At 43.4% G+C, this 15,000-nt stretch overlaps 1 protein-coding gene across 1 annotated transcript in view; it reads left to right on the top strand.

Annotated features, from left to right (window-relative positions):
- LOC123499957 (cytosolic 10-formyltetrahydrofolate dehydrogenase-like) overlaps positions 1 to 15,000 on the top strand; it is a 330,856-nt gene that overhangs the window by 3,401 nt on the left and 312,455 nt on the right. The window contains exon 2 of the mRNA XM_045248489.1: positions 12,513 to 12,654. Within this exon, the coding sequence (XP_045104424.1) occupies positions 12,513 to 12,654 (142 nt within the window). The remainder of the gene's footprint in view (positions 1 to 12,512; positions 12,655 to 15,000) is intronic.

Genomic DNA, 15,000 nt, shown 5'->3' on the forward strand with positions numbered 1-15,000 from the left:
ATATATATATATATATATATATATATTGCTAGGCAAAGGAAAAGAGATGGAGCATGGAAAACGTGGAGGAGAAACATAAATCCAGAAAATAAGGAGAACTTCAAAACAGCAAGAAATGAATATGCTGAAGTGAGAAAGAAAGAAGAAAAGAACTATGAAAAGGACATTGTTGAAAAATGTAAAGAACAACCAAAATTGTTCTACAGATTCATAAATGGAAATCAAGGCAAAAAGAAACAATAGAAAGGTTAAAAGGAGACCCAAGAAATATGGCAGAACTGTTAAATAGTAAATTTCAGGAGGTCTTAAGTAAGGAATCCAAATTTGAAAGACCACATGGTAATAGAGAGACTGTCCATATGAGAGAGATTAAAGTAACCAAGCTCGAAATAAAAGAGTTGATGATGGAATTAGATGAGGAGAAGGCAATGGGACCGGATGAAGTCTCAGGCAGAATATTAAAAGAATGTAGAGAAGAACTAGCAAGTCCAATATACATCATAAAATGCTTAATAGAAAATGGAACAGTACCAGTAGAATGGAAAAGAGTTGAGGTGGTTCTCATATATAAGAGCGGAAGGAAGGAAGAACCTTTAGATTACAGACCGGTATCACTAACTAGTGTAATATCCAAGATGTGTGAAAGAATAATAAAGAAACAATGGGTTAAGTTTCTTGAAGACAACAAATTAATATAAAAAAGCGAATTTGGTTTCAGTAAAGGTCGGTCGTGTGTAACTAATTTATTGAGTTTCTACTCTAGAGTAGTTGATGAAGTACAAGAGAGAGAGGGATGGATTTACTGTATTTATTTAGATTTAAAAAAGGCATTTGATAAAGTGCCACATGAAAGATTACTATGGAACTTAGAGGAGAAGGGTGGCTTAAAAGGAAGCACATTGAGATGGATGGAAAATTATTTGAGGGGAGAGAAATAAGGACGGTAGTTAAAGATATGAAGTCCAAGTGGAGAGCAGTAGACAATGGAGTGCCACAGGGGTCAGTTTTGACACCAATACTTTTTCTTATATATATAAACGACATGCCAGAAGGAGTGAAGAGCTACATAAATCTGTTTGTGGATGATGCGAAACTGTGCAGAGTCATAAAACAAAAAGAGGATTGTGAAATACTGCAGGAAGACTTAAACAAGATCTGGTAATGGAGTAAGAGATGGGAGATGGAATTCAATGTGGACAAAAGCCATGTCATGGAAATGGGAAAAAAGTGAAAGACAACCAGTGGGAATCTATAAGATGGGAGATAGAGTAGAACTAGAAAAAGTGAAAAAAGGAAAAGGATTTGGGAGTGACGATGGAAGAAAAGAATCAGCTGGTAAGTCATATTGATAGAATTTTCAGAGAGACATAATTTGCTAAGGAATATTGGATTAGCATTTCACTACATGGACAAAGAAATGATGAAGAAATTGATAAGTACTAAAATAAGACCCAGATTGGAATATGCAGAAGTTGTGTGGACCCCCATAAAAAGAATCACACAAAGAAATTGGAGAGACTACAAAAAATGGCTTCAAGAATGGTTCCAGAATTTAATAGGATGACATATGAGGAGAGACTAAAAGCTATGGATCTACCAACCCTGGAACAGAGAAGAGAGAGAGGGGATCTGATACAAGTTTATAAATTGATTAACGGAATGGACCAAGTGGATAATGAGAAACTGATCCAGAGAGAAGAATATGACATTAGAAGCACAAGATCACATAGTAAGAAACTGAGAAAGGGAAGATGTCTGAGAGATGTTAAAAAATATAGTTTCCCGCAAAGATGTGTTGAGACTTGAAACAGTTTGCGTGAGGAATGCAACGAGTGTGCATAGTTTGAAAAAAAAAAAAATGGATAAGTGTAGATATGGAGACGGCCACACAGATTATCTATTTCTTTCACCGGTGAAACATCCAGCTGGCTAGTAAAAAGCTAATAAAATATTTTGTAAATATGACAGTAACACCTTTGGAGGTGTTTTTTTTTTTTTTCGCACAGTTCTCAGTCTGACTCTTCATTCAGTCTGGAGCTAACCGCATGATGAGTTGTTCATTTCTTTGCGTTTTCACCTAATGTCCTATAGATGTCATCCAGGCTTCCTTCAACCTGTTCCCAGGAAAGTGATTCCAAGAAATCAAGTAAGACTAACCATTGAATAGAACTTGGAAGTGTTAGATTGCTATGCTTGATGATTGTCCATGTGACAGGACTGAGGGAGAGCACGTTGTGTACCATCAGAGGTAATTAAATGAGAATGTGTGTTTTTATTCTTTCCAAGATTTAGTGATGTATTAATATTTTTTTTTGATGTTTGGGTAACAAAATCCCCCTCAAAAAGGAGGAGGGAGACATCTACCAAAACAATAAATAATTCCTAGTGAGGTTTAATAGCACTAGTTCAGGGGGTGCTATGAACCTTCCATTAAAGCTAGTTGTGATCTTGTTGAATGTTCCCCTTTGTGTCTCACAACTCAAGAGGGCAGTCACAGCCTGCCCTTTAAAGACAACTCTCCTACTTCTCATAAAACTACATGTACTTATCACACACACACACACACACACACCCTTCACTTAAAATTCAAAATTTGAATAATGGCGACTCCAAACCCAGCCTCGGAGTCCCTTTCTGGGAGGGTACCAGAAATGTCCCCAGATTGGACTGCCCTCTCGTTAGCGACCCAAAATGTCTTAACACCTCCCTCAACTTTTTCTACATTAACTTCTGCAACATTCGCGGTCTTAGATAAAATTTTCAATCTGTAGAACACCCCCTCTTCTCTACTAAACCTCATCTATTTTTCCTCACTGAAACACAGCTGTCTGAGGCAACTAACGGTAACCCCTCCTACCTTCTCTATTCTCATTTTTTTGTTCTAAAGCTGGATGTTGCGTCTATGTGTGCAATGACTTGCTCTCATGCCCACGCTTGAATCTTCTGAGTTTTCCACCATCTGGCTTCGATTCAACAGTCACTCTAACTAAATTTATCTGTGCTGTCTATCTCTTCTCTAACTCCTCTGACCATAGTAAATTCTTTGACTATTTAACTTCCAAAGTGGAACACATTCTGTCCCTATACCCTGTTTTGGAGATCTCCATCCTTGGAGATTTCAATGTTCACCACCAGCTTTGGCTTTCCTCTCCCTTCAACTTTGCTATCTTCCATGACCTAGAGCAACTGGTGTAACATCCTACTCATATTCCTGACCATCTTGGAGATACACCCAACATTCTTGATCTCCTCCTTACCTCTAATATTTCTGCTTATCTCCTCCGTTGGGGTTGTGTTATCACAATCTCATTTCTGTATCTTGCCCTGTTTCTCCAATCCCTCCCCAGGATTCCCCTAAGCGGAGGTGGCTCTGGTGTTTTGCCTCTGCCAGTTGGGGGGGACCTGAGGAGGTATTATGCTGATTTTCCTTGGAATGATTACTGTTTCCGTGTCAGAGACCCATCTCCGTGTATTGAATGCAAGGAGGCGTACGTTCCTCATACTTTTTATCAACCTAAACCTTCTAAACCTTGGTTTAACACAGCCTGTTCTTGTGCTATACATGATAGAGAGGTTGCCCACAAAAGGCACTTGAGCCTTCCATCTCCTGAATTTCATGCACTTTATATCTCTGCCCAGAATCATGCTAAGTCTGTTCTTCAACTTGCCAAACACTCCTTCATAAATAGATAATGTCAAAATCTTTCAAGCTCTAATTCCCCTTGAGACTTGTGGTAACTGGCCAAAAACATGTCCAATAACTTTACTTCTTCATCTTTCCCTCCTTTATTTCATCCTGATGGAACCTCTGCCATCTCATCTGTTTCTAAAGCTGAACTCTTTTCTCAAACCTTTGCTAACAACTCCACCTTGGATGATTCTGGGCTTGTCCTCTCTCCTCTTCCCTCTGACTACTGTTTCATGTTTTCAATCAAAATTCTTCGTAATGATGTTTTCCATGCCCTCTCAGGCCTAAACCTTCACAAGGCATATGGATCAGATGGGATCCTTCCTATTATTTTCAAAAATTGTGCTTCTGTGCTTGCATCTTGCTTGGCCAAACTCTTTCAACTATGCCGATCGACTTCTACCTTTCCTTCTTGCTGGAAGTCTGCCTACATTCAGCCTGTTCCTTAAAAGGGTGATCGTTCTAATCCATCAAACTACTGTCCTATAGCTTTAATATCTTGTTTGTCTAAAGTTTTTTAATCTATCCTGAATAGGAAGATTTTTAAAGATCTGTCACTTCACAATCTTGTATCTGATTGCCAATATGGATTCCGTCAAGGTTGCTCTACTGGTGATCTGGTGTTCCTTACTGAGACTTGGTCATCCTCTTTTAGAGATTTCGGTGAAACTTTTACTGTTGCATTAGACATCAAAAGTTTTTGATAGAGTCTGGCACAAAGCTTTGGTTTCAAAACTGCCCTCCTACGTTTTCTATCCTTCTCTGCAACTTTATCTGAAGTTTCCTTTTCAACTGTTCTATTGCTGTTGTGGTAGATGGCCACTGTTCTTCTCCTAAATCTATTAATAGTGGTGCTCCTCAGGGTTCTGTCCTGTCACCCACTCTCTTTGTATTATTCATAAATGAACTTCTTAACCAAACTTCTTGCCCTATCCACTCCTACGGTGATGATACTACGTTTCACGAAGTCAACAGATCATGCAAGAATGCCACAGAATGCCTGACTTCTGATCTATCTAAGATTTCTGATTGGGTCAGAGAAATACTTCAAAAACTCAATTCCTCTATTTATCAACAACCTTCCAGACAACTATCCCCTCTTCTTCAGTGACACTCAACTGTCTCCCTCTTCCATACTAAATATTCTCGGTCTGTCCTTTACTCATAATCTTAACTGGAAACTTAACATCTCATCTCTTGCTAAAACAGCTTAAATGAAGTTAGGCATTCTGCGGCGTTTCTGCCAGTTTTTCTTGCCTCTTCAAATGTTAACTCTGTACAAGGGCCTTGTCCGTCCTTGTATGGAGTACTCTTCATATGTTTGGGGGTTTCACTCATACAACTTTATTAAATAAGGTGGAGTCAAAAGCTTTTCATCTCATGAACTCCCCTCCTCTGACTGACTGTCTTCAGCCTCATTCTCACTGCCGAAATGTTGCATCCTTTTCTATCTTTTATCACTATTTTCATGCTAACTACTCTATTGATCTTGCAACCTCTTCCTTCTTCAGCCTTGCTGCACAAGGCTTTCTTCTTCCTCTCATCCCTATTGTGTCCATCCTTCTTGCAACCTCTTCCTCCTTCAGCCTTGCTGCACAAGGCTTTCTTCTTCCTCTCATCCCTATTGTGTCCAACCTTCTAATATAAGAGTTAACCAGTAATCTCAATTATTCATACCTTTCACTGGTAAACTCTGAATTTTGACTTAATTCTTTTGATTCTTTTATGGAGACTACAATTCAAGCAGATCTTCTTTTTTCTAATATTCATGTTTTTTCCCTTGGTAGTTCTCCCTTTTACATAAAAAAAAGAAGGGCCATCTTTCCAAGTGGCTAGGAACATAACCCGCTATTACCATTGTTTTCTTTGGGAAATTTATGTCTCTCTCTCTCTCTCTCTCTCTCTCTCTCTCTCTCTCTCTCTCTCTCTCTCTCTCTCTTTTTTTTTTTTTTATTTATACCAATTTACATAGATATACAGAGTTTTGTACATTATACATTACATACTTAGTACAATATTAGGCTAAAGAAGTCACAGTTAATGCCTTCTATCCGAAAGCCTGCCTCTGTCTGTCTGTCCGTAGCAGCCACTCATTCACTGTACACTTGAACTGCTGCGTGGACCAGCAGCCCTCTACACTCGCTTGCACAGCAACAAAAGCGTTCCACAAGCCGATATACGTGTTGAGGAACTGCCTTTGTTGGTGCCACGTTCTGCACCTGGGCTGGAGCAGCTCCCCAGGGCACGGATGACGGTTCTGGTGGCAATCTCGGCCTGTCGGGCAGGCTGCTGGAGTTCATGCAGGTGAGCCACCCTCTGCTGCTGCACCTTGAACATGACGGTGAGGCCCGCCACGTCCCGCCGGTGTTGGAGGGTGTGCAGTGTAGGGTGGAAGCCGAGCTCACTCTCCCTGATGAGCCTCGCCGCTCGATCCTGGACCTTGTCCAGGAGAGCGAGATGTTTGCTGGCCGCGCCGCCCCAGGCAAGGCAGGCGTATTCAAGGAGGAGCGGACCTGCGACTTGTAGAGCAACTCCAGTCCTTTGGCGTCTAGAAGGTAGGAGATTCTCCTCAGGGATGCCAGCTTCCTGAGGCCTCTGGCTAGTCACTCCAAGTGGGTCCTGAAAGTTAACTTACGGTCGTAAGTTATCCCCAGCACCTCCACCTCCTCCCGCGGCGTCAGTGTCTCCCCGTTGAAGGCGAGGCGCAGGGCTTCACTCGTCCTGGTGATGCTTAGCAGCTGGGTTTTGTGAGCAGCAAAAACTTGCCACTTCCCCAGGCTGCGATGCGGCTCAAGGTGGCGTTGATGTCACAGGTGGCTGCAGCTTTCTCTTCCAGTCCGTAGCTGTGGGATAGTGTTATATCATCTGCAAACGCCTTCACTGCAGGAACGAGGTGTAGCAGATCATTGATATACACATTCCACAGCAAAGGGCTGAGGCAGCTCCCTTGAGGAACGCCTGCCCTTATGGGCTGTTGTTTTGATTCCCGCCCATTGATAATTACTTTGAGGTGCCTGGCTCTCAAGTAATTTTCTAGGAGCTGGAGGACTGCTCCGTCCACGCCTACAGCGCGGAGCTTGGTGATGAGCGCTGCATGCCAAACTTTGTCAAACGCAGCTTCGATATCAAGAGCCACTACTGCTGTGGCCTTGCCTCGGTCCAGGGCCTCACTCCACTTCGTGGAGAGGAGCAGGTGCAGGTCTGCCGCCGACCTCCCTTGCCTGAACCCAAACTGCCTGTTGCTCAGCAGGTGGTGGCGCTCGAGATGCTGCGTCACTCGTGAGGCCACAATTGTTTCCAGCACTTTGCTCAGCACAGGCAGCAAGGACACGGGTCTGTAATTTTTTGACTCTGCCTTGGAGTTCTTCTTGTGAAGAGGCACCACACTGCTTCCTTTCCACATTTCAGGCCATGTGGAGGTGGCGAGGCAGTGATTGAAGAGGGAAGTGAGTGGGCGCGCCAGCTCAGCAGCACACTGGCGTAGAACGCGCGGGCTGATGTCCTGAGGCCCCACAGCTTTGTTCTCGTCCAAACTTTCGAGAATCGCTCGCACTTCCACTTCACTTGTTATCACTTTCACTAGTGTCTCTTTCACTATTTGAGGCAGCAGCGGAGAGGGTCTTTCGGGGTCGGGGATGCACATCTTTTCAGCGAAGTGCTTGGCCAGGAGGTCTGCCTTGTCACTTGCACTGTGGGCGAAGCTGCCGTCTGCCTGGTGGAGTGCAGGGACGGAGGTATGCCGCGACTCACCCTGCTTGTCTTTGACAAGGCTCCACCACTGCTTGCAGCCAACCTGGCCTCCCTTAGTTTGTTTTCAGGTTTGCCCTCCACTGCTCTATATGCTTGCGTGGCATTCATATGCCTTGTTGCCGCTCGGTGCCTCAGTCTGTTTCTGGCCGTCGGGTGCCTCTTGAGAGCACGCCAGGCTTTGTATTTGGCATCTGATGCGGCAACGCAAGCAGGACCAAACCAAGGCTGATCTGATGCCTTTGTTTTATGGACCGAGTGCGGCACCCAGCAGACCTGCATGTTGTGAAGCAGCTCGGTGAGCTGCCTCACCTGCTGGTTGGCGTCGCCACGCAGCACTCCTCCCCACTCTGTAATCCTCAGTGCAGCATGAAAGGCATCCCAGTCGGCAGCCTCCCAGCTCCAGAGGGTTCGTTCGAAGGTCTCCTCACGTGGTGTCTTGAACTGTACTCTGGTGAATACAGCCACGTGGTCTGAGGTCCTTACAAAGTCGAGTGGGAAGCACTGTACTGTGTGGGAAGGAAAATCCGTCACCACCGGGTCCAGGGATGACCCAGATTTGTGCGTGGGGAAGGTGACGTAGTTGTGCATGTCATGCACAACCAGTAGTGAGTTAAAGGCATCCCTGACTGTGTGCTGGTTTAGGGCGCCAATCACTATTACACTGTCACACTGACTGGCAGTCATCAAAGAGTCCAGGTTTAATGTTAGGTAATCCAGCAACACTGTTCCCTGTGATGGAGGCCGATAGCAACCCACGCACAATAGGCCCTTCCCATTGCTGTCGATTATTTTCAATGTCAAGAGCTCAAGTTCCCCAGGTATGGGTGTGGGTGGCTCTACTACTTGAGCATTCACAGTCTCCTTAAAGCAGAATGCCACACCCCCGCCTTGTGTAGAACGGTCTTTTCTAATCCGTGGTGAGTACCCTTTGATACGGGCATAATTGCTTGGCACCTTGGCATCTAAAAAAGTTTCGCACACAAACACTAAATCTATATTTTTCTTAATAATAACACTGTGAGTGAGCTCCCCAATGTTTGTGTGAAAACCCCTCACATTGGCCGACACTATCTTTAGTTCACTGTTGGCCGGCTTGTAGCATCGCCGAGTAGTGGTGGGGCGCTGCTCCATACTGTATGCCATATGGGTAAGGGGCGAGGGACCAGGGGGGCCGAGAAGCTGGCGGTCCTGCAGGAGTCACCAGTGGGGGCGCGGCCAGCCTCTGGTGTGAAGCAGGCTGGTGAAGTTGCCAACGTTTCTCAGCGCGAGTAACGTCTCCTGGCCACTCTGTTTCACTGCCTGCACCAGCTCCTGTTGTCTCTCGTCGGCAGCCCTCACACGACAATCCAAAGCTGAGTGGAAGCGACCTTGGCAGTATTCACACACCTTTTTAGGACGCTGCTGCGGTGTGTAACGCGGACTACTGCTGTTCTGAGGTCGTCCTTGCTGTGGTAGTGGTAATGGTGTTGCTTCTGATTGTGAGTTCCCTCGTCTCACTGTTTTCTTTCTTCTGGGTGGTCGGTGTTGCCCTCCTGCCTGACCTCCTTCAGATCTGTTGCCGTTTGTTTGCGTTCGTCGCCTCGGCACCCCTGTTGATGTCTCAGGCTGAGATGATGGTGGGGGGGGAGCAAGTGACCGCCCTTCCTCTCTTTCCTCCACTGATACGAGCGAGGGGTGAGGTGAAGGTGTGGGAGGGACTTGGGATGGCGCCTGACCTCTTTCCTCCGGTAATTCAGGTGAAGGATGAGGTGTGGATGGAGAAGGAATACCTGTGGTGAGTACTCCTACTTGTCCCTGCTCCACCACATTTACAGGTGCCGGGTTAGGTGTGGAAGGATGCTGGAGGTTGATTGATGTAGGGATAGAGACGTACTTTCTTGCGTGTCCGCGGGGATAACGGATACAGCCTTATCAGGAAGTTTGTGAGGTCTTGCTGTACATGCCACTGACCTCTGGTGCAGGTCCTCGCTTGCATGAGTAGCCAAGAGGGTGTCCACTATGGATAATGCTTCCACTAGCACACATCTTTTCTCGGCCAGGCCTACAGTTACGGATCTGTAGCTCGTTAGCTGGCTCTTTGTCGTGGCTAACTCACTACGAAGCTTTCTTAATTGTTTTATCAGCTCCTCCTTCGGTAGGGTATCGAGGCCGTCCTCCGGCTGCTCCTCAACCACAAAAAAAGTGACAGGGTCAGTAATCCCCGCCCGGGCGCGGAGCTGACCTGTGTCGCCGCACCTAAACTCAGCCGCGCCGGCCAGGCAGTGGACGTGGCAGAGATTAGTGCAGGGTTCTGTGGTGCACTGGTGGTCTGTTGTCGGTGACACCTTTCGGCCACAGACTGCACACCAATGGTTTGGTCTGTACCGGCAGAGACCTTTGGGTCTTTCTATTCGGCGTTCATAGCATTCCAACACCATATCTGTAAGTGTGTGGGATGCGAGCATCGGAGAGAGAGGTGGAACGTAGTACGTAGATTGCGTGGGGAAGGTTTGGCAGAGTGAATATCCTTTAATGAGTGTGGGTGCAGCTGGTCTTAATTCCCGAGGGATTTCCGCCCCAGTAGTAGGCAGGTGGGGTGAGGTCAGGTCAGGTCGACTGGCTTCCTACTGCACCGCTTGTCCTGCTGCACTTTTCACTATTCTGTAATTTCACTGCACTACACTGCACTTAAGTCACTTCACTTCACTTCACTGCACTGCACTGCACTGTAAATCACTTTCCTTGTTTGCTGTACACTTCCTACGTTGCTTACTTCAGGTGAGGCGGACACGAAGACACACTGTAGGAGCGACCAAGGACACGTCCTCTCCCCACGATGACTCTCTCTCTCTCTCTCTCTCTCTCTCTCTCTCTCTCTCTCTCTCTCTCTCTCTCTCTCTCTCTCTCTCTCTCAGTGTGCCAGTGTCATTATCCACGCTTGCCCAACAATCAAAATGCATAACTAGCATTTCACATTGGCATGCCAGCAACCAGCCTAGGATCCCAATTCAACATGAGTGTCACTCCCATGACCCTCATAGGCAAGGAGTTGCTGCTTTCCACCTTATTACAAGTTTTGTAAATTGTATTTTTTTTTTTTTTTTTTTTTTTACGTAGGGAAGAGGGCCAGCCAAGGGCAAAAAAAAGAAAGTTACAAAAAAGCCCACTTGAGCGCTGGCTCTCCAAAAAGTGCAAAAAGTGCCAAAACCATCAGCCAGAATTAGGGAAGCAAATGCCTTGATACCTCCCTCTTAAAAGAAGACAAGTTGTAGGAATTCGGAAATACAGATGCAGGGAGGGAGTTCCAGAGTTTACCAGTGAAAGGGATGAATGATTGAGTGTACTGGTTAACTCTTGCATTAGAGAGTTGGACAGAATAGGGATGAGAGGAAGAAGAAAGCCTTGTGCAGCGTGGCTGCAGGAGGAGGGGAGGCATGCAGTTAGCAAGATCAGTAGAACAGTTACCATGAAAATAGCGATAAAATATAGAAAGGGATGCAACATTTCGGCGGTGAGAAAGAGACTGAAGACAGTTAGTCAGAGGAGGGGAGTTGATGAGATGAAGAGCTTTCGATTCCACCCTATCAAGCAAAGCTGTGTGACGAACCCCCCCAAACATGCGAAGAGTACTCCATACAGGGACGGATAAGGCCCTTATACAGAGTAAGCAGTTGGAGGGGCGAGAAAAACTGGCGGAGACGCCTCAGAACACCTAATTTCATAGAAGCTGTTATAGTAAGAGATGAGATGTGAAGTTTCCAGTTAAGATTATGAGCAAAGGACAGACCGAGGATATTCATTGTGGAAGAGGGAGACAGTTGAGTGTCATTGAAGAAGAGGGGATAGTTGTCTGGAAGGTTGTGTCGAGATGATAGATGGAGGAATTGAGTTTTTGAGGCATTGAAAACTACTAGATTTTCTCTGCCCCAATCGAAAATTTTAGAAAGATCATAAGTCAGGCGTTCCTTGGCGTCCCCGCGTGATCTGTTAATTTCCTGAAGGGTGGGACGTCTGTGAAAGACCGTGGAAAGATGTAGGGTGGTATCATCAGCGTAGGAGTGGATAGGGCAAGAAGTTTGGTTAAGAAGGTCATTAATGAATAATAGAAAGAGAGTGGGTGACAGGACAGAACCCTGAGGAACACCACTATTAATAGGTTTAGGAGAAGAACAGTAGCCGTCTACCACAGCAGCAATGGAGCGGTTGGAAAGGAAACTTGAGATAAAGTTGCAGAGAGAAGGATAGAAGCCGTAAGAGGGCAATGAACAAAATGAGTTAAAAATGATATCTGGCATGTAGGAGTAGATAAACACATGCCTCTTTTGGCTTGTTTATCATGTCATATGTGTGTTCATCCATGCAGCCACACAGGAACTATGGATTCATGAAAAAAAACTGCCATTCTGGACCCACCAACAATGATATCTGGTCTTTCCATTATGGAGCGAAATCCGTCACTTTCAAGTCTGTTACCGTGAGCTACCACTGTGTGTAGTTTATATGTGCACTAATGGTAAATGTCTAGTAATTCTACTAATGTCTTATATTCCTTTCTTTACCTGTCATCACATTATATGCTACTTCGTGTACAGTCAACACTGTTGTTTTGTTTCACAGTTAGATATACCTGACATTGTTTATTTTTCATATATTATGGTTAGCATTGCCACTGAATGCTGCACAATAGTTTGGAACCCTGCATGGAATGATAATGTTCTTATAATTTCTTTTCTTTTTGTTTCTTTTTCAATATATATATATATTTTTTTTAATCTTTACAAGAGCATTCCTTGTTTGTAATTGCAGCACAATCATCTATTTAATGGTATTTGTTTTGAGATAAGGTGTAAGGATGGGAAAAGTTGGCTTCTCAAGAACTGAAATGAAAAAAAGCATTATTTCAGTGTTTTCAATGTTCCAAGGTTGACAATCCTCAAGTTTACTGCTATACCTTTGTTAAATAGCAAGTGCAAAGCTTATGAGAGTGGTGTAGTATGGCTAAGTTTTGTCATAGTCTTATTTTTCTACTGTTCCCTGTAAGAATTATTTTTTATTTTTTATTTTCTTTCTTTTTTTAATTTTTTAAAATTTTCAGGCCTTACTGGACAGGATGCGTGTGGCAATCATTGGACAGTCAACTTTTGCTGGGGAAGTGTACAAGCAATTAGTGAAGGATGGTCATAAGGTTGTTGGGGTATTTACCGTTCCTGACCAAGGCAACCGAGAAGATCCCCTCGGTAAGTTTTGATCCTTTAAGTGCTGACAAAATGCAGTATTGGCTGAAATCTGTAATGAAAGTGAATCATAAAAAAATTGTACTTTTAGTTGAATAATCAAACACTACGCAAACTCAGCTATGTAAGTGTTCCATTATGCCTTTATTTTAATGATGATAGGGTTATGTAAGCCATGGTGTATCCCAGCCTGTATTAGGACTGGGATCTCATGGTACTGGTAAACTCACATTCCTGGTCTGAGAGGATCAGAGCCTATGCCTCTGTAAACTCCATGTATCACTTGAGGGCACCAGAAATAAAGAACTTAGAAAAAGTCAATGAATGTGATGACAAAACATTTACTTTGATGAGAAAGGAAACTGTCTCACTTCATTTCCCAGAATCTATATTGAGACATATTTATGCAGGGAATCCTTGTAGACCTGGTTGTCACAGGAACACTAGGGAGACTTGAGGATGGAGTGTTGAGCTTAGTGCCCAGGTCCTTTTGAGGGTACTGCTACTTCAGAGTAGAGGATGGAATACAGTATTAACCTCCCTCTCTCTCTCTCGAGAGAGAGAGAGAGGAGGTTGGAGTGTTAATCTCTATACATGGGCCATGTAGGAATGTCTCTTCTCAGCTTCTGAAGAGGGGAAGCCAAGGATGGAGTGCCCCTTTCCATCTACTCTGCAATGCTACAGAGACACTCTTCACTTCTGTTTGTGTGGTTTTTATTCTAGATTCATTGAGGCCCTAGGGACAGTGCAGCACTCATGGTAAATGTTTATTTTGTCAAAAAGGGGCTTAATTTGATATTAATTTCATACATGCAGTCATAGTATTGATAATTTATTTGCTTGTTTCATCTGATCTTCATCTCTTCCCTTATGCTTGGTATGATTTCATTCAGCTTAGTTCAAGAGAAGGAATTGAATTAACTTGCAATGTATATTTTTTATGCCAAAACATTTCTCATCTCATGGTCTTCACTCTTTTTTCACCACTTTTACAATAGGAGCATGCCCATTATTGTTAGTTGTTGAAAACATATTACATTAATATGTTCCAGACATATTTTAGAAAGATTGGCAGTGTTCACATCAAGGCTACCTTTGTGGCATTGGATGTGAGTAATAGGCTTCGAGGACCATCCTGATTGGTTTGCAGTATCTACTGCTTTTTGTTGAAGCACTCATTGGATGTCCTGTTTTTCCAGATTGTCTTGTTATTGGCTAAGGTTTGCTATTAAAAGGACAGGCACTTATTCCCTTCAATGAATGCAGTCAGTACCCAAATTCGTAGGCCCAAAATTCATGGATTCAGTTATTTGTGGATTGGTGCCTGTAAGGACTTGTATGTGAATTAATTTCAGTTGCTACTTATTCAAGTGGATAGGGTGGAATCAAAAGCTTTTATGTCTTACCAATTTCTCTCCTCTAACTGACTGTCCTCAGCCTCTTTCTCTAAGTCACACTGTTGCATCTCTTGCTATCTTGTACCTTTAGTTTTTTTGCTAACTGCTGTTCTGATCTTGCTAACTGCATGCCTCTTCTCCTCCAGCATCCATGCTGTACAAATTTCTTCTTTCTCTCACTCTATTCTATCCACCTCTTTAATGCAAAAGTTAGCCAGTACTCTATCATTCATCCCGTTCTCTAGTAAACTCTAGAACTCCCTACCTGCTTCTGTATTTCCATCTACCTATAACCTGAACTCATTCAAGAGCAAAGTTTCAAAACTTTTATGGTATTATTCTTTTGGACTTGTTCGGGGACTGGCATCTAAGTGGACTTTTTGTTTGTTCTTTAATGCCCTTGCCCGTTCTTTCCTATATATATATATATATATATATATATATATATATATATATATATATATATATATATATATATATATATATATATATATATATATATATATATATATATATATATATATATATATATATATATATATATATATATATATATATATATATATATATATATATATATATATATATATATATATATATATATATATATATATATATGCCTTGACACCTCCCTCAACTTTTTCAACATTAACTTCTGCAACATTCACAGTCTTAGATCTAATTTTCAATCTGTGGAACACCACCTCTCCTCTACTTAACCTCATTTTCTTTTCCTCACTGAAACACAGCTGTCTGAGGCAACTAACAGTAGCCCCTTCTCTGTTCCCTCCTACTTTCTCTATTCTCATTTTCATTCCAAAGCTGGATGTTGCGTTTATGTGCGCACCGACTCAACTTGGTCTCGTGCCCACCCTCTTGAGTCTTCTGAATTTTCCACCATCTGGCTACGACTTAACAGTCACTCTCAAACTAAATTAATCTGTGCTGTTTA

The sequence above is a fragment of the Portunus trituberculatus genome, chromosome 50, assembly GCF_017591435.1.
Source record: "Portunus trituberculatus isolate SZX2019 chromosome 50, ASM1759143v1, whole genome shotgun sequence".
NCBI lineage: Eukaryota > Metazoa > Arthropoda > Malacostraca > Decapoda > Portunidae > Portunus > Portunus trituberculatus.